Source organism: Myotis daubentonii, chromosome 19 (genome assembly GCF_963259705.1).
Source record: "Myotis daubentonii chromosome 19, mMyoDau2.1, whole genome shotgun sequence".
NCBI lineage: Eukaryota > Metazoa > Chordata > Mammalia > Chiroptera > Vespertilionidae > Myotis > Myotis daubentonii.
This window is the reverse complement of record NC_081858.1, coordinates 11,572,314-11,596,025: the sequence shown is the minus strand read 5'-3', so window position 1 is coordinate 11,596,025 and position 23,712 is coordinate 11,572,314. Positions and strand designations below refer to the sequence as shown.

The window sequence follows — 23,712 nt, the reverse complement described above, 5'->3', positions numbered from 1 at the left end:
GAGGGAGGAGATCGCGAAGCTTCTGAAGGGGCGGGCAACATCCGGGAACCTGGGGCGTCGAGTGGTGGCGCTCTGGCGACTCAGCGTGTTAGGGCCCACAGCCATGCTGAAGTGCGGGATGAGCGGCAGCCAGGTGAAAGGTGGAGTGGCCTTTCTTCCCATCCGACAGATAAAGAGGGGAAGCCTGAGGGTTCCGGGGGCGTTTCGCCATCATCTTATTCTAAACCCTTTGCTGTTATGCCTAAGGGCTGAGGACACAAAGTCTGACCACACCAGCCCCCGGCCCCCATGGCCCTGTTCGTTTACGAGGGGAAGATGAAGGCCCATGTGCTTTGATTTCTGCTTAATATTTATTTTCATAGGTGTCTGCGAAATGAAGCGGCACCATCGGGGCAGAGATGGGGAGTGTGGGCCTCAAAATCGGGATGAACGGTGGGGCAGAGTTGAGGATAAAAAATAATGCTTGGACAGAGTATTTGAGTGTCATGGGGGAAAACAAACCAGTCCTTCATTTTAGAGCCTACCATTTTTATTTATTTTTTAAATTTCATTTTTATTGTATTTTATTGTTGACAGTACTACAGATGTCTCCCATTCTCTCTCTCTCCCACCCCCTTCTCCCCCTCCGCCCAGCCCCAACCCTACCATTTTTCTTGATTTATGACCTGGGACAAGCGACAGAATCACCTTAGGGCTCAGTTTCCCGTCATCAGTAAGATGACAAATAGCATGTTTGTTGTAGCGATGAAAGGAAATGCATGTAAAGAGCTCAATAAATGGGAATGTACAGGGACAATTATAAACTGGAGGCCTGATGCTGGAGATTCATGCCCAGGAAGGGTCCCTAGGCCTGGCCTGTGATCAGGGCCAACGGGGCCTCCCGCCCCCCCCCCCCCCCCCCCCCGTGGTCAGCACAGGTCATGGATGGTACTTTAAACATGTAAATTACTCCAGAAAATCTGTATTTGGAAAAGCAATGGTTTCCCTACAAACTGTAACCTGAAAAAATGATCATGGAAAGGCATCTTGCAATGCAGCTGGCTTCCCTGTGTTGAGGACTCCTGTGGAGCAGTATGGAACAGGAAGTTCTCAATTCTTAATGAGCAGTTATTTACATGATTGTTTAATTATGTTGGACTGTACACACTGTGAGGGCAGGAACTATTCCTGTCTTGTTCATCCCTATACCCCGACTGCCCTGGGGTTGTGCTCGGAACATTGTAGGTGCTACAATAAATATTCATTGGCTGAATGAAAGGTCTGCATTAGGCAGCTCCGGGAAAAAGTGAATGTGAAGTGAGGAAAAGGGGCAAATGCATCTATCTTTCCCCCCCCAGTCATCCAGTCTTTCTCAGTTTGAGGTCCACACTCCCAGCTCACATACTTATGATTAAGCCTTATCATCTAATTTTATGTTCTGGAATTGTTTTCCCTTTTGTGTACTTTTCCATAAATTGATATGGCCATCCATGTTTATTTTGCAGCATTTCATTCCATATCTGTTTGCCACATTTTTTTTACTTATTAATAACTCATGAGGACATTGCATACGTCATGCCAGGTCAGACCAGTTTTCATTCAGCCCTATTTTTAAAAAAATTTTTTTATTGATTTCAGAGAGGAAGGAAGAGGGAGAGAGAGATAGAAACATCAATGATGAGAACCATTGATTGGCTGCCTCCTGCACGCCCCCCACTGGGGATCAAGCCCGCAACCTAGGCATATGCCCTTGACCGTAATCGAACCCGGGACCCTTCAATCTGTAGGCCGAGGCTCTGTCCACCGAGCCAAACTGGCTAGGGATAGCCTCTCTTTCTGAAAGGACATCTAAGTATGTTTGGTGGGAAGATTTGGCATCTTTCATGCAACCCTCAAACATCAGAGATGCATCTTGAGAGCCTCTAATTTATCTCATGACTTGCTTTGACTTTGCTACCAGTCAAGTTATTAAAAACCTTCAAACCATCCTCTCCATTCTTTGTTTTTACACTTTTCCCAGGGTGGGGTAGGGGAAGGTACAAGTTTTAAAATACTTTAGTATGGGTGGAAATTGGCTTGTCACAAGAGTTCCATGCAGCACTGCAAACATGCAGAAAGGAAGAATTTTGTTGCATGTTATTTCATATACTCGTTCTTTGAATTTATTGAGCTCTTACCATTAACTTGGCATTTTGCCAATAGTATTATACTGTATTTCTCTTTAAAAAAATTATTGTTGAAAGTATTACAGAGGTTCCCTTCCCCCCCACCATTGACCTTCTCCACCCTGCTCCCACCCCCCCAATGTATTTCTTAAAGCAATTTGTAGTATTAGTCTATAAACACTGTTCTTTATGAATTTAAGTCCCATGAATGCTGAAGTAGACCTATGATTTGTTTTTGTTTGAGAGAAAGAATATAAGCAGCACCTTTCTTTTTCTCTGTAGTCTTTGGGAAAGCAATCCAAGCTCTATCAAGAATTAGTGACGAGCTGTGGCTAGACCCATCTGAAAAAGGTGTAAGTAAGAAAGTTAACTCATAGACCATTCATTTATTAAGACAAAAGTTTAAGATTCCAGTACAGATTGTATGTTAACTAGGAAATCCAGAAATTGTAATTATCCTTTTCACTGTTCATATTTATTGTACATATCTAAATATATTTAGAACAGCGATTTTCAACCATTTTCATCTCATGGTACACATAAACTACTAAAATTTTTCGGCACACCAAAAATACATTTTTTGCTAATCTAACAAAAAATAGGTATAATTTTGATTCATTTACACTGGATGGCTATTGTGTTGGCTGTTATCATTGTTTTAAATTTGACAATCTAAGGAAAGAGAGGTCAGTGCCCCTGAATAGTCATGTATTACATGTTTTAAAAATTATTGCAGCACACCCATTGAAAAGCATTGATTTTGAGCATAGAAAATTTTTAAATCATGCAGATAAACACAATTAATTTAAATCAAAAGTCACAAACTGGTGGTCAAGAGGCTAGATATGGCTTGTACAAGTGTCTTATGGGGATTGCACTGTGTTTTTTAAAAATTGAAATTATTTTTAACAGTTAAAAATTGGGAGAGTCCACATAAAAATCTGAATTTCCTGTTTCTCTTGAAAACTCAAGAAGATCTGACAGTTTGGGGCCTGTATTCCCAAGTGGAAGTAGTTGGTTGAGACTAACAGTTTCTCCCCTTAGAAAAGGCAAGAGATCGCCATTTTACTGTGAACTCTTTTTACTCCCTTTTATATTGCCTTCTGCCACTTTGTACATTAAAGTTAAGGCCCTGTAGGCCTTTGTAATTTTACAATTTCAACATGCAAAATTTTAGATTTAATACCTATATATATTCAATATAGATATGTATACATATGTGTATGCATATGCAAATTTAATATACAGTGTATAAATGCAGTCCATATAATATAATTCATAGCCATATAATGCAGTTAACCTTATTTGAACACATTTAATTGCTATATTAAACAAAATAGAATTTTTTAAATTAATCATTTAAAGAACTTTTTTTTTTCCTAAATAGCTTTTTTTTTTTCCAGCTTGCTCTAAGGTCTGTGAATTCTTGTCGCTCAGCATACGGATGTGTCCTCTTCTCTCCTGTGTTTTTCCAACATTATCAATGGTCAACCTCAGTAGATATGAATAATGGCACAAAATCAAATTTAAATTGCAAATTGGGAATTAAGGTAAATACAAGTGGCCCTGGTTGTCTCTTATATTGTGGAAATATTTGGTATATCAGACAGAACATCTATTCTGTACTTAATACTTGTTTTAAATGGCAGATAGGACAAATCTATTCATTTATGAATATGCATACTCTTCTTTTGTTTGTTTTTAAACTAATTAAACAATCATATTGAGTATATGCTGTTCCATAATATATTTGTATTACAGTCAATTCTGCCCATCTTTAGATGTCTGAATTCCCTCGAAAGAAATGTAGAGGTGTGCAAAATATTCATCAGATCTGATAAGTGCAAAGTAGTCATTCAGTTATTCTGCAGACATGGTAGGTATTATTAAAACTAATGTATTGTGTGTTTCTTGTTAATATTTTTATTTTTAGAATATTCAGAATGCATGTCAAGAGTTCCCATTACATTATTGCTTAGAATTTGTGTAGTTTTATGGTAGGGCATTTGGAAGTACTTGAAAAATATTATCTTATTTGTCTCTGTAGAAGTATTGTGAGATGATTGGTATTATTTCTTGTCAGTGACACAAGCTTTGCCTGCATAAACCAATTTTTAATTTAAACAATTGGTTGTTCTCAAATTAATTGGCTGCTTGATATTCTGTAAGAATGCCTTGGAAACAGTGTTCCTTGGTAAAAACAAAAAAAAAGAATAATTCCTGCTCTAGCCAGTTTAGCTCAGTGGATAGAGCATTGGCCTGCAGACCAAAGGGTCTGGGGTTCGATTCTGGTCAAGGGCACTTACCTTGGTTGCAGGCTCCTCCCCAGCCCCGGTCCTGGTCAGGGCTTGTGCAGGAGACAATCAATCAATGTGTTTCTCTCTGTCTTTCCCTCTCTCTTCCACTATCCCTAAAAAAATCAATGGAAAAATATCCTCAGGTGAGGATTAACAAACAAACAAAATAATATTTCCCTCTAGGCTAAAAGAAGCACGGTAACTGGCTCAAGGTCACAGAACTAGTAAGTCGTAGAGCCTGGATTTAAGTCCTGCCCCACAATAGTAGAAGCAAAACCTTCACTCATTCTCTCTGCCACACCAAGCTATAAAACACATTTCCTGCCTGCCGGCTTTGTGTGGTCAATATTCGAATGTTGTACTCATAGGACTTTTACATGCTTGAGTATGTATAGCCTGGTGATTAACAGCATGGGCTCCGGAGGCCATAAGGCAGCGGTTCTCAACCTGTGGGTAGCGACCCCCTTGGGGGTCGAACGACCCTTTCACAGGGGTCACCTAAGACCATCGGAAAACACATACATAATTATATATTGTTTTTGTGAGTAATCACTATGCTTTAATTATGTTCAATTTGTAACAATGAAATTGGGGACCACCACAACATGAGGAACTGTATTAAAGGGTCGCGGCATTAGGAAGGTTGAGAACCGCTGCCATAAGGTCTGGGGTAAAACTCCTGCTCTGCCCCTTCCTTGCTGAGACCTTGGGCAAATTATTTTACATTCCTGTGTCTCAGTTTCTCAATATATAAATTGGGGATAATATTAGTACCAGCTTCCTAGGGTTTTTGTGAAAACTCAATGAGTTTTCTAGGAGGTTATAGCTCTAAACTGTTTAAAAGAAGGCCTGGGCCCTGGCCAGGTAGCTCAGTTGGTTAGTGTGTTGTACTGATGTGCCAAGGTTGTGGGTTGAATCCCCAGTCAGGGCACATACAAGAATCAACCAATGAATACATAAATAAGTGGGACCACAAATCAATGCCTCTCTCTCCCTCTCTCTCTCTCAAATCAATAAATATAAAAAGAATGCCTGGCACATTTGTAAGTGTTAGCTCTAATTATGTCCATTATGAATGCTGGTATCTTATTTGAAGTTAGTAGGTAAAATTGTATGCTTTAAAAAATCTTTGCTAAGGTTGTGGGTTCGATCCCTAGTCAGGGCACATACAAGAATCAACTAATTAATGCATAAATAAGTGTAACAACAAATCTATCTCTCTCCCTCTCTCTCTTAAAAATTGATCAATTAAAAACATTTTTTAAAATCTTGTACTTACGACATTGATCCAAATCTTTTTTGTTAGTAGGTACTCAGTAAATATTTATGAAATTACTAAATGTTGCTGTTACTACTTAAGTAAAAAAATAAGTTGAGAAATGTTATCTTTAGTAAGTCCTTTTGATTCACACAGCAACATTATTATGTTGTAGAAAGTTATAGCCCACTGGATTTTATTGCATGGGCTCTATATTTCAACTTAGATTCAAATTCTAACTATACAGTTACGGTTCCACTTAATGTCTTTGGCAGGTGAAAAAACATATAACTGAAACCAATTTTACCATAGGCTTGTTGGTATAAACAAAATTTAAGTTCCTATGGCATCTCATCAAGTTATAATGAAATGACTTTGAATGAAAAACATTATTCTAGGACCTGCTGTATTTGCTCAAAAGGTATATAGACTTGTCTGGCTGAGTGTCGACCTATGAACCAGGAGGTCAGGGCACATGCCCGGGTTGCAGACTTGATCCTTGGTATGGGGTGTGCAGGAGGCAGTCAATCAGTGATTCTCATTATTGATGTTTCTATCTCTCTCTCCCTCTTCATTCCTCTCTGGAATAAATTTAAAAATATATATTTATAAAAAGCATAGCCTTGAAAAGTCATTTAGCCTCACTGAGTTATTGTTTCCTCTTCTGAGATTAAGTGCCTGCCCTATAGGGATATTGTGTGGATCAGAGGTAATGTATGTAAAATGTATACCTCAGTTCCTGGCATCTAGGGCCATAGCCATTACTGCTACACATTTTTCTCAGAGGAAAAGAATTCACAGGCTAGATGTTCAGTTTTATATTCCAAAGGTCCCATTCAGAAATATCAGGCCTGGATGACAGATACTGAATAATAGATAGCTGAGCTGTAGTGGGCAATCACTATTTTACACACAATTTAAGAAATTATCTGTATTTCAAAAGAATGTGGGAATTCTTTATTGCCTGCTTGGTGAGATGGTCTGACATATTGCATGGTGTCCACTAGGGGGCGATAAACACGTTCATTAAGGAATAGTGGTTCTCCATGCTGTGTGCACCTGCCAGATATTAAATATAACTTTATATTATTTTAATTTGGCTGTGAAACTTAAAAACTTCTTAATATTTTAATTTTGAACTTAAAGTTAACAGGTTGTTTATTCTTTTGAAGGTATTAAAAAGACTCACAATGTGTGTTTTCAAGAAAGTCAGCCTTTGCAAGTTATTTTTGAAAAGAATACGTGTAGAAATACACTAATGATTCAGCCAAGGTAATGAGTTCTCTGTTGATTCTTTTTCTGAAAATAGTATGGTTACAGAGTAAAGAATTAATGTCCTAGAGCTTTTAAATAAGTCACTTTTTTGTTTTAAAACTAAAACTGGACTTGGAGAAATCACCATATAGGATCAAGAGGAAATCTTGATAAAGATAATAGTGTATCAGTGATTTTCAACCTTTTTCATCCCACAGGACACATAAACTAATTACTAGAGTATTAGTTTTTGGTTTGAATCACATCAAAAAATATATGTTTTGCCCTGATAGGTTTGGCTCAGTGGATAGAACATTGGCCTGCAGACTGAAGGGTCCCAGTTTCGATTCTGGTCAAGGGCATGTACCTTGGTTTCGGGCACATCCCCAGTAGGAGGTGTGCAGGAGGCAGCTGATCGATATTTCGCTCCCATCGATGTTTCTAACTCTCTATCCCTCTTCCTTCCTCTCTGTAAAAAATTAATAAAGTATATTTTAAAAATATATATGTTTTGCTGATTTAACAAACAAACAAAAAAGGTATAATTTTGACTCATTCATGCCAGACAACTATTGTTGTGTTGGCTGTTGTCATTTTTTTAAAGATACATTTTTATTGATTTCAGAGAGAAAGGGAGAGGGAGATAGAAACATCAATGATGAGAGAAAATCATTGATTGGCTGCCTCCTGCACACACACTACTGAGGATCAAGCCCACAACCCCGGGCATGTGCCCTTGCCGGAATCAAACCGAGGACCCTTCAGTCCGCAGGCTGAAGCTCTGTCCACTGAGCCAAAACTGGCAAAGGCTGTTTTCATTTTTAAAAAATATATTTTTATTGATTTCAGAGAGGGAGGGAGAGAACTGCTGTCATTTTTAAAATTTGACCATCTAAGAGAAAAGAGGTCAGTGCCCCTGACTAAATAATCATGTATTGCATGTCTTAAAATTCTTGTGGCACACTGGTTGAAAATTACTGTAATTGCCTAGTGGTAGCAATAATAATTTAGTAGCCAAGAAAATTCTAAAAATATTCCATTAGTAGCTTTCTTTATCAAATGTTATCAGGAGAAAAATATATTCTCTAATATTTTGCATTTACATGGTGTCTTCTGTCTGAGTCTTAAAACACACAGCATAAGAAAATTTCAACATTTTTTATATGAACTGATTTTATCCTTAAGTATTTCCATTTTTTTCCTCTAGAGAATGAGTCAGTGTATTCAATTTTTCAGTTAAGCCATAACATTAAACATTAGTTACTTTGTAAGCCAAAATATATTTTATCCTTGTTGTTTTTTAAATTACCAAAGAAATACATGTTCTCGAAATACATCTAAAATTTATAGAAGATTGCAAAGATTAAAAAATGAAAATCTTTCTCCTCTACCTTCCCTTTATTCCACTGGCAATGATAATATCTATTAATAATTTGGTGTATATCATTCTAGCTCTCCTTTTTATAGCTATTTTGTTAAATTTATAGCCAATCTCTCTGTAATTCTCCCTATAATTATTGTGATCTCTTTTTCCCACCTCTCAAATTTATATCACATACTTTATTTTTTTTTTCTTTTTTTTTTTAATTAAATCTTTATTGTTCAGATTATTACATTTGTTCCTTTTTTTTCCCCCCCATAACTCCCCTCCTCCCAGTTCCTGCCCCACCCTCCGCCCTCACTCCCCACCCACTGTCCTCATCCATAGGTGCACGATTTTTGTCCAGTCTCTTCCCACATCTCCCACACCCCTTTCCCCCCCAAGAATAGTCAGTCCATTCCCTTTCTATGTCCCTGATTCTATTATAATCACCAGTTCATTCTGTTCATCAGATTATTTATTCACTTGATTCTTAGATTCACTTGTTGATAGATGCATATTTGTTGTTCATAATTTGTATCTTTACCTTTTTCTTCCTCTTCCTCTTCTTAAAGGATACCTTTCAGCATTTCATATAATCCTGGTTTGGTGGTGATGAACTCCTTTAGCTTTTCCTTATCTGTGAAGCTCTTTATCTGACCTTCAATTCTGAATGATAGCTTTGCTGGATAAAGTAATCTTGGTTGTAGGTTCTTGGTATTCATCACTTTGAATATTTCTTGCCACTCCCTTCTGGCCTGCAAAGTTTCTGTTGAGAAATCAGCTGACAGTCGTATGGGTATTCCCTTGTAGGTAACTGAGTTCCTTTCTCTTGCTGTTTTTAAGATTCTCTCTTTATCTTTTGCTCTTGGCATTTTAATTATGATGTGTCTTGGTGTGGTCCTCTTTGGATTCCTTTTGTTTGGGGTTCTCCGCGCTTCTTGGACCTGCAAGTCCATTTCTTTCACCAGGTGGGGGAAGTTTTCTGTCATTATTTCTTCAAATAGGTTTTCAATATCTTGGTCTCTCTCATCTTCTGGCACCCCTATAATTCGGATGTTGGTACGCTTGAAGCTGTCCCAGAGGCTCCTTACACTATCCTCGCATTTTTGGATTCTTTTTTCATTTTGCTTTTCCGGTTGGATGTTTTTTGCTTCCTTGCATTTCAAATCATTGACTTGATTCTTGCGCTTCTCTGGTCTGCTGTCGGGCGTCTGTATAATATTCGTTATTTCAGTCCGTGTGTGCTTAATTTCTAGTTGGTTCCCCAATATAAGATCGAGGGTCTTATTAGTTTTCGTGTAGATCTCATTAAGTTTATCGGCAGCTTCTAAACAGTTCTTGAGAGACCTTAAAAGTATGGTTCTGAACTCTATTTCTTCCATTGACAATTTTGTCCTGTTTCTTTGTCTCCGCATTTTGTTATGCTTCCTTGGTGCACCCCCTAGTGGTCTTTGTTCGCAGTCTTATAGATAAATCTTGATTGTTGTAGCTAATTCCAGGGAGGGTTTGACCTCCAGGCCAAGTGGCTATGAGAATCAGCTGTGTCAGCGGTGAGAGAACTTCTGTCCTCTAGGGAGGTGCTAATCTAGCCTTTGCCTGAGGCTATCCGGCAAATGCGTCTGTGCAGGGCTTGGGCAGGGCGGGTCGCACAGGATCAACAGGGTGGGCCGGAGAGAGCAGTTATGGCGGCTCTCAGTCCTATCGCAAGGGGCTCTGCCTCTCTGAGTCCCAGCACCCGCTGCAAAGCTCGGAGAGAAAGCTGCACTCGCTCTGACCGAAGCCAGACAGTCCCGCTTCTCCCGTTTGAGTCTGGGTCCCTAAAGACTCGCCCGGATCTGGTGCTCAGAGTCTGCGACTCCCTCCCGATTGAAAACAACAACCGCGCCCTCCGCCGCCAGCCCGCTCCGCGCACTCCGCACCTCAGAATTTGACTTCAGCACTGCGCCTCTTCTGAGTGTCCGTATGCGTTTCTCTTTCCTCCTAGTTGTAGGACTTCCACTCAGCCAGCGTTCCTGTGGTTCTGGGTGATGTCCCTTCCGTTTTTTGGTTTCCCTTTTGAAGTAGTTGTTCAAAGCAGCAAACTCCGGCGTTAACCTATCTCACATACTTTATTATGCATAGTTTTTAATAATATATTATACATAGCATTTTCAAAGAAAATGTCCCACTATTATTTTTGTTTGACAACTTGTTTTTTTCAGTTTCTATGTCAGTTCACCTAAATCTATCTTATTATTTTTAATGACTATAATTTTTCATTGTATGACTGATTGGTAATTTACTTATCCATTATCCTACAGTACGATAGTCTCCCCTCCCCACAGTTGATTCCTAAAACTGCAGATAGTACCAACCCTACATATATTGTTTTTTTCCTATGAATACAGACCTATGATAGTTTAACTTATAAATTAGTCACAGTAAGAGATTAACAATAACTAATAAAATAGAACAATTATAACAATATACTGTAATAATGTTATATGAATGTGGTGACTTGCTCAGGTCTTCCTATAGACTCAATGCTTTCTGGTGCATTATGTTATCATCAGTCAGAACATGTTTTCTGCCTATGTCGTCCACCCACAAATTCAATGCCTTTTCCATCTTAACTAAGCACTACCACACCCACTGTGGCTGTAACTTTTGCAGTTCGAGGTGCAACAGCAAGACTAGCAGGAATTTCTTTTCCTTCTTTACAACTTCATAGGTATAAGATTTGTTCTTACCATAGATCTTAGCAACTTCAGCATATGAATTTTTTTCTTTCCTTATTAAGTTAAGGAGAACTTTCATCTTTTCCCTTGAAGGAAGCACTTTTTGGCTTCTCTTTGGTATATCTGAATTGTCAGCATCACTACTCTTGCGATTTGGGGATATTAATAAGTAAAATAAGCACTGCAGTACTTCAACAGGCTAGCTGATGATAACTGTGATAGCTACTAAGTGATTAACGGGTAGGTAGCATATACAACGTGGAGACACTGGACAAAGGGATGAGTCACATCCTGGGCAGGATGGCACCGGATGGCATGAGATTTCATCACGCTACTCAGAATGGCAAGCAATTTAAAACTTATAATTATTTCTGGAACTTTCCATTTAATATTTTCAGATCACAGTTGACTGGAGATAACTGTAATTCAGAAGAGTGAAACCTCGGATAAGGGGGAACTGCTGTATTGGTGAAAAAGGTTGTTTCCAACTTTTTGCCATCACAAACAATGCTGCTAGTAGTACATAGGGTAATGTGTTAGTTGTCTGTTGCTGTGGAGAAAATTTCCCCAAATCTTGGAGCCTTAAAAAAACAGACATTTGTTACTTTGTACTAGTAAGTGCGGCTTAGCTGGGTGCATCTGGCTCAAGGTCACCAAGGTTGAAGTCAAGCCATCAGCCAGGACAGTGGTCTTATCTGAAGGCTGTGGAGGGTGTTACTTCCAACCTCACTGACATGGTTGCTGGGAGGCCTTAGTTCCTCACCAGGCAAGCCTCTCCTTAGGCTGCCTGATTGTACTCACTACATGGTGATGAGAGAGAGAGACAGAGAGGAGGAGGAGGGGAAGTCTCCCAAGATGGAAGCCATGGTCTTTTTATAACCTAATCTCAGAATTGCTCTCTTATACTTCTGCCATTTTCTCTTTGCTAGAAGTGAATCTTAGCTGTCCATCCCACACTCAAGGTGGGGGATTTATATAGGACCTGAAAAAGAGGAGGTGGGATTATTGGGGCCTCTTCTAGGCTGCCAAACACAGATAGAGTCCTAGAAATCAAATTTCTGGCTCAAAGGCTTACAAATTTTAAATGTGCATACATATTATCAAATTGCTACCTGGAACGTTTTTATCAATTTACATTCCCACCAAACGTGTAGGAAAATCCTTCCAAGTAAAAGATATGAATGATCTTTTACATTTTTGCCAACATAATAGGTAGAAAATGGTATTGTTAGAGTTCTTTGTTGTTCTTATTTCATTACTAGGGAGTTGGAGTATCTTTTCATATACTTATTAGCAATTGGTATTTTTCTTCCCTAATTGCACATTCATGTCATTTTTTAAATATATATCAGGTTGTTTGGTATCTTGTACAAAACTTCCCCCTTAACACTGGAAATGTTTCCAGATGAATTTGGTAGGCGTTCCTCACATTTTGGCATCAAGAAACACTAATACCAACATTACAAAAATTCTAAGAATCTGTTTTGTTTTTTTATCAAATAACACCTCACTTTCAAAAGTAGCTCAGAAGTTATAATGCAATAATAAAAAGGCAAATAACATAACTAAATAACAGGTGGAGGATTTGAATAGACATTTTTTCCAAAGACGATATAAAATGGCCAATAAGCACTTGAAAAGGTGCTCAAAATTATTAATCATTGGGGAAATCCAAGTCAAACAACTTGAAATCTGTGAATTGTGTAGTAGGTTAATTATATCTTAATAAATCTGTTTTTAAAAAGGGAGCACAGAATGAAAAAGCACTGGGATGTCAAGACAACCTTGAAAGTAATAATTAGTAATCAGGTCAAGTAACAAAGGGAAAGAGAATATAGGCAGCAGGCTGCTTGTAAACTTCTACCTCTCAGCTGGGTCTCCAGCGCTTACCCCAATTGTATTAGAACGGCTCTGTTTTCTACTATTTCTTTTAGGAGTGTGATCCCAGGCCAATTAAAGAAATTGTTACATAAAAAAGAACTAAAATCGTTTTATTCTAGTGTTTGGTTTATCCTACAGCTTTCACATGCTTTACTAACAATGCATCTTACTATTCTCTTGGCCTTTAAATGAAGTTACAGTTTCAAAATATACTAAAATATAGCAGCTCATATAAAAGAAGGAAGAAAAATTTACATTTTGGATAAATTTTTCTAAATCTAGGCCAACTAACCTATTTCTAGATTAAAGATTTGAGTCCCGCCCTAGCTGGTTTGGCTCAGTGGATAGAGCTTTGGCCTGCGGACTGAAGGGTCCCAGTTTCGATTCCTGTCAAGGGCACATGCCCAGGTTGTGGGCTCCATCCCTAGGGCGGGGGACCATGTGGGAGGCAGCCAGCTGATCAATGATTCTCTCTCATCATTGATGTTTCTATCTCTCTCTCCCTCTCCCTTCCTCTCTGAAATCAATAATAATATATTTAAAAAAAAGATTTGAATCCCACTAGAAAGCTGTTTGTTTACTTTCCAAAGGATGTAATATTTTTTTATTACATTTCCCAGAGTGCTTGCTGAGGCAATTGTTCTTTTCACATCAAGTCAAGAGGAAGTTACTCTTGCAGTTACTCCACTGGAAGTTTGCATTAAGAGTTCTGAGGAGTCAATGGGTATGGATTATATCTGTCATAGTGCTTTAATGTAATATCACTTCGTCACTAACCATGCAGTAAATATCAGTGGCATAATATTTATTTTTGTTTAAAAAGCAGTAAGATGTAGAAGATCATTAAAATGTTTAAGAGAGCCCTAGCCGGTTTGGCTCAGTGGATAGAGCGTCGGCCTGTTAACTGAAAGGTCCCAGGTTCGATTCCGGTCAAGGCACATGCCCGAGTTGTGGGCTCGATCCCCGGTGGGGACTTGCAGTAGGCAGCCAATTCATGATTCTCTCTCATCATGGATGTTTCTCTCTCTCCCTCTTCCTTCCTCTCTGAAATCAATAAAAATCTATAAAATAATAAAATAAAATAAAATAAAATGTTTAAGAGATCCAGGATATCTACACAATCAGTAATTTAAGTACTTAGCTTTGAAATTCCAGTTGTTTTAAAATTAGGAGAATGGTTACTGAGAAAATTTTAAAGTTAAGATTTTAAAGTTTTTCTCATCCTTTATTATACTTTGTGTTTAGCATGAAGAAAAATTAAGAGGCCAGCAATCCAATTGAGATGACCTTTGACTACATAAGAAAAAGTATATTTGAATTGGAAATGTAAGATATTCCAGGCAGCAAATGTATAGGGCAGAAAATGTGAATACTTCTTAAGTCAGCTCTCCCAAGAGTTATCTAGATGGAATGGAGAAACTAAGGCACTATCAAACCAGGAGTTTTGGTATCAGGAAAATTTATGGGGTCTTTTTGGCACAAATTGTTTGAGACTCTTTGACCTTGGATACTTTTTTTTGGTGATAGCAGTAAAGAAAGAATACAAAGGGAGGAACTGTATTATTTTAAAGTGAAAAACCAGTAGAACCGGGGATTAAGTTGTGTCAGATGACTTTTGTAGTGTTTGGTTTGTGCCAGGTTCTGTTCTAAATGGTTTTCATTTCTGAATTTATTTGATCTTTGTAACAACTCTGTGATGTAGGTACTATTATGATCCCTCTTTTCCGTCTGAAGAATATGAAGCACAGAGAAACTAAGTGACTTGCTGGTGTCACATAGTAAGTGGTACCTGGTGACCTGAGCACAGGGCACAAACTCATTTGTGCTATTATTGCTTCTCTCAAGTCTCCTCTACGTTCTTTCTTGGCACTCAGGAGTGCATGATTTGGGAAATATACACTTGACTAGTGAAGGGGTCTGGTTTATATTCCATAATGCCATCTCTGAATAAAGATGGCCATTTAATAACCAGGAGACACGGTCTCTTATGAACAACTTTCTAATGAGTAGTTCTAGTTATGTTTGACTAGGGACCCAATTGTTTAATTCTATTATTGAACTTACTCTATGCTAACACCCTGGAGTGACATGAGCCTTCTTGTTTGAGATTAATGTATTTGTAAGGTATTGTTTGGCCCTTTAAAAAAATGTATACCGCCCTGACCGGTTTGGCTCAATGGATAGAGAGTTGGCCTGTGGACTCAAGAGTTCCGGGTTCGATTCCGGTCAAGGGCATGTACCTTGGTTGCGGGCACATACCCAGTGGGGAGTGTGCAGGAGGCAGCTGATCGATGGCTCTCTCTCATCGATGTTTCTGACTCTCTATCCCTCTCCCTTCCTCTCTGTAAGAAATCAATAAAATATATATTTTTTAAAAATGTATACCATTTATCCTTTGTTCTTATACTTACATAATTTATGTTCATTGAAGAAAATAATTTTTAAAAAGCACTAATATAAAAGTCATCTGAAATCCCACTATCCAGAGATGAGCACTTTTAATACCTGTTTCTGTATTTCAGATCTAATAGGAGATGGGTTGTGTGAAAGTAATGAAATGCCTTGAAGCTATTAAAAGTAATCTCATATTGTGTATATACACTCCTCTCTCTCTGAGAGTGTATATCAAAGATATTTATTGAAGCTAATTTTGTGGAAAACACAAGTGAAAAACAGGCAATGGATTTGAACAGACATTGACATGGCTTGTAATTGATGCTGGGAACTCAGCTGGATTGTTGGTCCAGAGTCCTTGCACATTATGTGGCTTCTTCATATATGAAAGCATGAAGTCAGCATGGTGGCTGAGTTCCAAGAGCAAGTGTTGCAGGATAGAGGAAGTGGATAGAGGATAGATGGGGAGGCTACTAGTTGCTAAAGGTCTGGGCCCAGAAACCAGCACCAAATCACTTCATCATGTCCTATTGGTCAAAGTAGTCAGAGAGCCCGCCCACCCAGATTCTAGGAGAGGGGAAGTAGACATAGAACCCCTCTCTCAGTGAAGGAATGTCACGGAATTTATGGCTATGTTTAACTTACCACGTAGGTTATATTTTTATATTCAAACTTAAATACTTCTAGAACTAATTTTATTCATTTTCCTATGATATTGAACAGATTTGAACAGTTCTGTATACAGTGAAATGTTTGTGGGTCCACATGAGTTTGAGTTCTTTCAAATTGGAGTTGACACTGAAATAACATTTTGCTGCAAAGAATTGAAGGTAAAGAAAAATTTGTACAAAATTAAAATTTTCACTGATAGTTTTTAAGAAATATTTCATTTTTCTTCTTTTTCTTTCAGGGAATGCTGATATTTTCGGAAGCTACACATGCTCCTATAACCATGCATTTTGATTTTCCTGGGAAGTAGGTCCTTAGGGAACTTTTCTGAGTTTGTTTCTTTTTCTTTTGTTATATGTTAATAAAACTATTTTAATCACTTTGAAATTAATTCGTACCTCAGGAATTCCTTAACCTCGCTAGCAATACTTATCAAACTAAATTTTGAAAGATGCCATAACATAGTATTTTTTTTAATATATTTTATTGATTTTTTACAGAGAGGAAGGGAGAGAGATAGAGAGTTAGAAACATCGATGGGAGAGAAACATCGATCAGCTGCCTCCAGCACATCTCCCACTGGGGATGTGCCCGCAACCCAGGTACATGCCCTTGACCAGAATCGAACCCGGGACCCTTCAGTCCGCAGGCCGACACTCTATCCACTGAGCCAAACCGGTTTTGGCATAACATAGTATTTTTTATTGGTAACTTGATTGAGAAAGATATATGCTTCAACAGAGTGAAAACATTTATAAATTTGATAGGAATAAATTGCCTAATTAGAAAATAATACATGGCTTAAATCTCTGTGAAACTGTGATACTTTATTTTTTTTAAATATATTTTATTGATTTTTTACAGAGAGGAACAGAGAGGGATAGAGAGTTAGAAACATCGATGTTGAGGATGAGAGAGAAACATCCATCAGTGGCCTCCTGCACACCCCCTACTGGGGATGTGCCTGCAACCAAGGTACATGGCCTTGACCAGAATCAAACCTGGGACCCTTTAGTCCGCAGGCCAACACTCTATCAACCCAGCCAAACTGGTTAGGCTGATACTCTATATGATACTCCAGCACTGAACTTTCAAATGAGATTGGGTTTGGATAGCTGTTTTATAAAATTAGATCTGATGATTTCAGCTCTTAGCACTGTGTTAATCAGTGAGAAGACTAAAAGGACTTCTACTTTTACTGTTTCTTTTTATTCCTGAATTAGATATAATTTTTTCATATTTTCCCAATGTCCATCAGAAAACGATTGTGATGTTTGCTCTGACTTTGCCTTTTTAGACCTATGGCTTTAAGTATTGACCATATGTTATTGGAAGCTAACTTTGTTTTGGCTACATTAGCTGATGAGCCAAGTAGAGCATCTTCTCCGCAATCATTGTGTCTGTCACAAAAACGAAAAAGGTAAGGTCATGTTTTAACATCTTTATTGGCTGGGAAAAAGCCATTGCCATTTACTCTGAAATAATTCAGGAAACAATCGAGGAGTAAAACATTCAATCAGAAATTTTGACAGAATCAGGAAGACTTCACTGTAACAGAAATACCACTTATTGCTCTGGATATTTGCTTTTCCTCTTCTGGTCAGAATTTACCAAGGCTCTCTAATTTATCTTTGTTATTACCCAAAACTCATTTTCATTTGTAATAGTTGCTTTTCAGGAGTGATAGGGTGTTAAGGTGCACAGGAAAGTCTATTCCTACCTAAAACTCTCTTTCTTATAGGGACAGCCATTTTTTTTCTTTCCTTTTTTTCCCCTTTGGTCTCTTAATAATTTTATTTCGGTGTTGGTGAGGGTGCTTCAACTGTAAAAACAACATAAAGTTACTATGGGAAATTTGGAAAATACACGAAAGTACAAAGGAAAAAACAACCATCACCCACAATTACACTACCTAGAGATAGCCACTGTTAACATTTGGCTCACCATATTTCCTTTCAGACTTATTTTGCATATACTTGTGTTTTTAAACAAGATTGAGATCATATAGCATATGTAGTTTTGTGTCCTGTTTTTCACCCCAAAAATATTATATTGTGAACATGTCCCAATATCATGACTTGGAAACATGATTTTTAAGACTATACATTTCATTGTACAGATATATAGTAATTTATTTGACTCTTTTTTTAACTTGGTCCTGTTACCATTTCACAATAGCAAATTATTAATACCTCAGGTCATGCACAGTAGGTTAAGAAAAATTCAAATCTGTAGAGAGAATTTCTAAATAATCACATATGTAAATCTTAACTTTGAAAACAGTTTCATATTATTTTAGTATATTCCCTAAACCAGTGGTATCATTGTCATCCCATATTGCTCCATTAGTTATATAAAAACTAGAGGCCCAGTGCACGAATTCGTGCACAGGTGGGGTCCTTCTGCCTGGCTGGCGATCGAGGCCTATCGGGGGGCTGGCCCAGGGGAGGGACCCCAGGAGGTTGGCTGGCTGGCCCGCCAATTGGGGCCTATGGGGAGGGCCACCTGCAGGGAGGGGCTGTGGGAGGTTGGCCAGCGGTGGGAGGTTGGCTATGGGAGTGCAATGACCACCAGGGGGTAGCTCCTGCATTGGGCGCCTGCCCCCTGGTGGTAAGTGCGCATCATAGCGACTGGTTGACCAGTCATTCTAGTCATTTGGTTGTAATGGTCGCTTAGGCTTTTTTATTTATATATATATATATATATATATATATATATATATATATATATATATAATTTTTTTTATCTCGAAGTAAATAGTTTATTCATTTAATTTATATTAATACCTCAGGTCAGATCTGCCATGTTCAAATTCAAAGGTTGGTAAAAAAGATAGCAAGGCCATGGAGTCTATCTCAAGAAAAGTAGCACCCAGAAAGCTTTATGCTGATGAGATTCTCTCAAACATCTCTGCGTTGGAAAACTCTGGCAGTCCTATGATGAAAAGAGTGAATAGTGACACAGAGGAAGAGCCAGGGTCTCCATCTCTCAGGAAGGTAAAAGAAAAATGTTGAGACACAACCATGTCTCAGTCAAGAATTCTCATCATCTGTCACCCTTTTGCAGTCTCCCTGCTCCAGCCCACCCTCAATATCCTGAAGATAAATAAATTTTCTTACTTTTTGACAGTAGAGAGGTGAAACCAATCTGCGATGGAGAAAAGACTGATTTATTTTATAGACCGTTAATACAATTCTTTTTTTATGAGGTTGTTGTTGTTTTGCTTAATCCCTTCACCAGAGTAATTTTTCTAACATAGTATATTCAAGTAGGGATTTGGATCACTTGTTTTAAAGAATAAATTATGATCATGTATAGCATACATATCTTTGAATACAAATAATACGCTAGTCTATAGTTTGTTTTCTAAAATAAATGTTCATTCCATTTTTCAAATCTGTTTGGAAAATCATTTATTTATAGTGATACAATATAACTTTTATCCCCAAAACATCACAAGTTTCTTCATAGCAAAGTCACAGTTAATAACATATCAAAATACCAACATTTTACTAGATTGATGATAAGCTTCAAAGAATGCTAACATTAAACTTTATGAAATCTACTGAGGATAAACACAATTTATTAGAAACAGAAGTATCTCAAATAATGAGTTTCAATTTTACATTTACATTAATATTTTATTCAAGCCTGTTTTGCTATTGCTATTATTGATTTGGGAATATGAGTTTCTTAGAAATCTAGGAGGAGAAATATTGTTCTAAAAGTCACTATCTTAAGCTGTATAAAAGACTTTTTAGGACTTTAAAATTGGATGGGGGATGTTGGGCGGATGTGTGGTGTGTGCAAAGCCCTGTGATGGGGGAAACATGGTGGCTTTAAGGAACTGAGGGCTGGCCAGTGTGGTTAGAGAGTAGCAGCCAGGGGGAAACAATGGCACAGGGTGAAGCTCGTGCTGAGGTTGAGAAACCCTGATGCAAAGGCTGCTGAAAAGTCTAAGAGCGACCAGGAGAGTATGGCATGAGGAAGGTACAAGAAGAAAGTGTCTAAGTAGGAAGTGGGATGAAGACTGAAAATGGCCATTGGCTTACGGATGTGAGGATTTTTGGTAACCATAATAAGAGTTTCTATGAAATGGTGATGTCAGGAGCTTTCAGATAGGACTAAATAGGAGAATAAGAAAATGGAGACAGCAAGTGTAGACAGCAAGTGTAGACAACTATAGCAGAGGTAAGGTGGGGAGGAACAGGATGGGACTTCTTATATATTTTAAGGATTAGAGACATTATTTTAAAATGCTTATATTCCTATCCAGTAGAGGGGAGGCTGTGAGGCAGTAGGGAGGAAAGGATGGGCATTAGCTGGGAAAAGGGGTGCACTTCTGTCACAGGAGGAGAGAAAGGAGAAGATGGGAGTCAAGCAGAATTGCCTGCAGAATCTGCCTTTGTCCTCTGTCTCCTACAACCCTGGTGTTAGTTTAAATGGCTCAGGTAGGGGAGTCACACATTTCACACTTAGTCTATATTGTCTTGGACTCCCTTGAAAAGCAGGATGGACTTCTGCTTTTCTAAACATCTTCATCTCGTACCACAACCATATGTAGAAATAGCTTTGTTAACTATATGTAATTTGCTTTAAATCCATTATACGACTTGGAAAGCAGAAGTTTTCTGTGCAGGAAAAAGGCTCACTAGAATTTTTTTTTTTGCGCCCCGCCCCCCCACCCCCAAAGATGTGCAAGTCCTAATAGCCAGAACCCCTCATTAGAATTCTTCACTGCATGTTCACATTAGAGCTTTTAGCATTTTCTTTGCCAGTTTTATAAAGGTATTTATTTTTTTATTTATTTGAATATGTTTTATTGATTTTTTATAGAGAGGAAGGTAGAGGGATAGAGAATTAGAAACATCAATGAGAGAGAAACATCGATCAGCTGCCTCCTGCACACTCCCCACTGCGGATGTGCCTGCAACCAAGGTACATGCCCTTGACCGGAATCGAACCTGGGACCCTTCAGTCCGCAGGCTGATGCTCTATCCACTGAACTAAATCGGTTAGGGCTATTTATTTTTAAAATATATTTGTATTGATTTCAGAGAGGAAGGGGGAGAGAGACAGACAGAAACATCAATGATGAGAGAGAATCATTGATCAGCTGCCTCCTGCATGCCCCAGATAGAGCCCGCAGTCCAGGCATGTGCCTGATGGGGAATAGAACTGTAACCTCCTGGTTCATAGGTCAATGCTCAACCACTGAGCCATTTCAGCAGTCATTTGGAGTGCATCAATACTGCTTGTAGAGTTTCGTGACTAATAGGTATTTTTGTATTTGATTGCAAACAGTTGAATTTTGGTGCTTTCAGACATAGTTATGCAGTCTTTTCTTGTGTAGTGCCATGATGTTTTTGGTCACTGCTTTTTATATTGTTATGATTTTAAGCAAAATTCCTGGGGGAGGGAGTCAAGAATAAAAATACTAGGTGTACCGGTTAATAATGTGGATTTTTTTCAATAGATGGAGTTACCCATATGTTGATATATGCAATTTGATATGTATCCTGTTTTGTTGTATTGACAAGCTTCAAAACTTCATACGTCAAATTTTCTGAAGGTATTAGCATCACAGATATTTTTATGCTTAAAAATGTCGAATTTCGTGCCAAAAAAAGAGCATTTGCGGGAAGTTTTAATCCATTACTTTATTGTGAAGAGAAGTGCTGCTGAAAGTTATCGTATACTTCAGGAAGCTTAAGGTAAACATGCTCCACCTCAAGATACTGTGAACGCTGGTTTAAATGCTTTAAAAGTGATCATTTCGATGTGAAAGACAAAGAACATCCAAGTCAATCAAAAAAGTTTGAAGACCAACAATTACAAGCATTATTGGATGAAGATGCATGTCAAACTCAGAAACAACTTGCAGAAACATTAAACGTTGCTCAGCAAACAATTTCCAATCATTTACAAGCAATGGGAAAGATTGTAAAGGAAGGAAAATGGGTGCTACATCAACTGAATGAAAGACAAACGGAAAACCGAAAAGTCATCAGTAAAATGTTGCTTCAACGGCACAAAAGAAAGTCTTTTTTGCATCAAATTGTGACTGGCGATGAAAAGTGGATTTGAGAATCCCAAATGCACAAAATCATGGGTTGATCCAGGTCAACCATCAACATCGATTGCAAGGCCAAGTTGCTTCGGACAGAAGACAATGCTCTGAGTTTGGTGGGATCAGGAAGGTGTGGTGTATTATGAGCTTCTAAAACCAGGTGAAACTGTTAATACTGATTGCTACCGACAACAAATAATCAATTTGAACCACGCTTTGATCGTGAAACGACCAGAATATGCCAGAAGACACGGCAAAGTAATCTTCCTTCATGATAACGCACCAGCCCACACTTCAAAACCAGTTAAAGACACGTTAAAATATCTTGCCTGGGAAGTATTAACCCACCCGCTGTATTCACCAAACTTTGCTCCTTCAGATTACCACTTGTTCTGATCAATGGCACACGCACTTTCTGAGCAGCATTTCAAAACGTACAAAGAAGTGGAAAATTGGGTCTCTGAATGGTTTGCCTCAAAACAAGAAAAGTTCTATTGGGACAGTATCCACAAATTACCTGAAAGATGGGGAAATGTGTAGCGAGCGATGGATATTACTTTGAATAAAGCACTTTTGATGTTTCTCTTGAAGTTATTGTGTTTTCTTTGATTACAAAATCCGCTGTATTAACTGATACACCTGGTACATAGCTACCTCCCTCACTTTGGAGACTTTTTATATATTGTAAAATCTTGTTTGTGATAGCTTTAAATTATCCTGATTTTCAGATGCAATTTTCTGTAGTGTAAGGCAAAAAATAATTTAATGGAAGTGATGCCAAAAAGTTATTTCTGTATATCTGACATAGAGCACTTACCTCCACTGTCAAAAAGCCTGGATTTGGAGTGGAATGAGGTGGAAAATGAGCGCCTCTGTTCTTTGCCCCTTTAAGAATAATCTTGTTACCTGCACAGACTAAAATATCTGGCACAAAAGCATTCTTATGTAATATTTGATGATGTAAGCCTCTCCCTCCCCCAAACCTGTTTAAAAGTCAATTATAACCTGACAAACTAGACTTCTGTAACATCTTATTGTTAAGTCTTTGTGAAACCACCAAATCCCAAAGAAATGTTAACCGGTAAGCAATTGTACTTCAGATTTTGTGAGGAATTCATAAACAAAGGTGGCTGAGTGGGTCAGTCAACTTTAGAACTGTGAACAGACTTCTAACTAAAACCAGAATGAATTTGGCTCTTGTAGCTCAGTAATGAGTCAGAGCTACCCACAATAACCTAATAAAAACCCAGGTTCATCCAAAATGTTCCTCAGTGAATGAAAATGGGCTTTTTGTGGAAACTGACAATACCCACATAATTTCAAGCAATTCTTTCACATGTAGGCTAAAGATTTATGCATCTCATGCTTACACCAGTGACTAACATTGAATTTCACATGATACGTGGGCAACTATAGATCTCCTTGCAGAGGATGAAAGTTTTTGGCTCACTCTTGGAAATGGGCAGGGGGGGTTAGGTCCTGGAGACATCATCATCAGTAATTGCCTGGATGCTGCACTAATCTGTAAAAGACAGTTATACTGTTAAACTGTATTTAATTTGGATTTTAGATACAGAACGCTAAATTTAAACAACACCAGATTTTTCTGTGTTTTCACTTCATACCATGTAGAAGATGCAAAAGCCTTCTCAGCTAGGAAACCAT

The 23,712-nt window shown here is 38.2% G+C and overlaps 1 protein-coding gene across 1 annotated transcript; it reads left to right on the top strand.

Moving 5' to 3' along the window:
* The first annotated feature begins 10 nt into the window (after positions 1 to 10).
* On the top strand, positions 11 to 22,901 carry RAD9B (RAD9 checkpoint clamp component B). The gene is given in 13 exon segments (XM_059677108.1): positions 11 to 140; positions 2,427 to 2,497; positions 3,548 to 3,694; positions 3,906 to 4,020; positions 6,872 to 6,971; positions 13,535 to 13,638; positions 16,032 to 16,138; positions 16,219 to 16,283; positions 17,275 to 17,397; positions 18,769 to 18,986; positions 21,654 to 21,691; positions 22,792 to 22,870; positions 22,873 to 22,901. Coding segments are annotated over 13 exon segments (1,233 nt in total). The 5' UTR covers positions 11 to 103.
* The last annotated feature ends 811 nt before the right edge of the window (positions 22,902 to 23,712 follow it).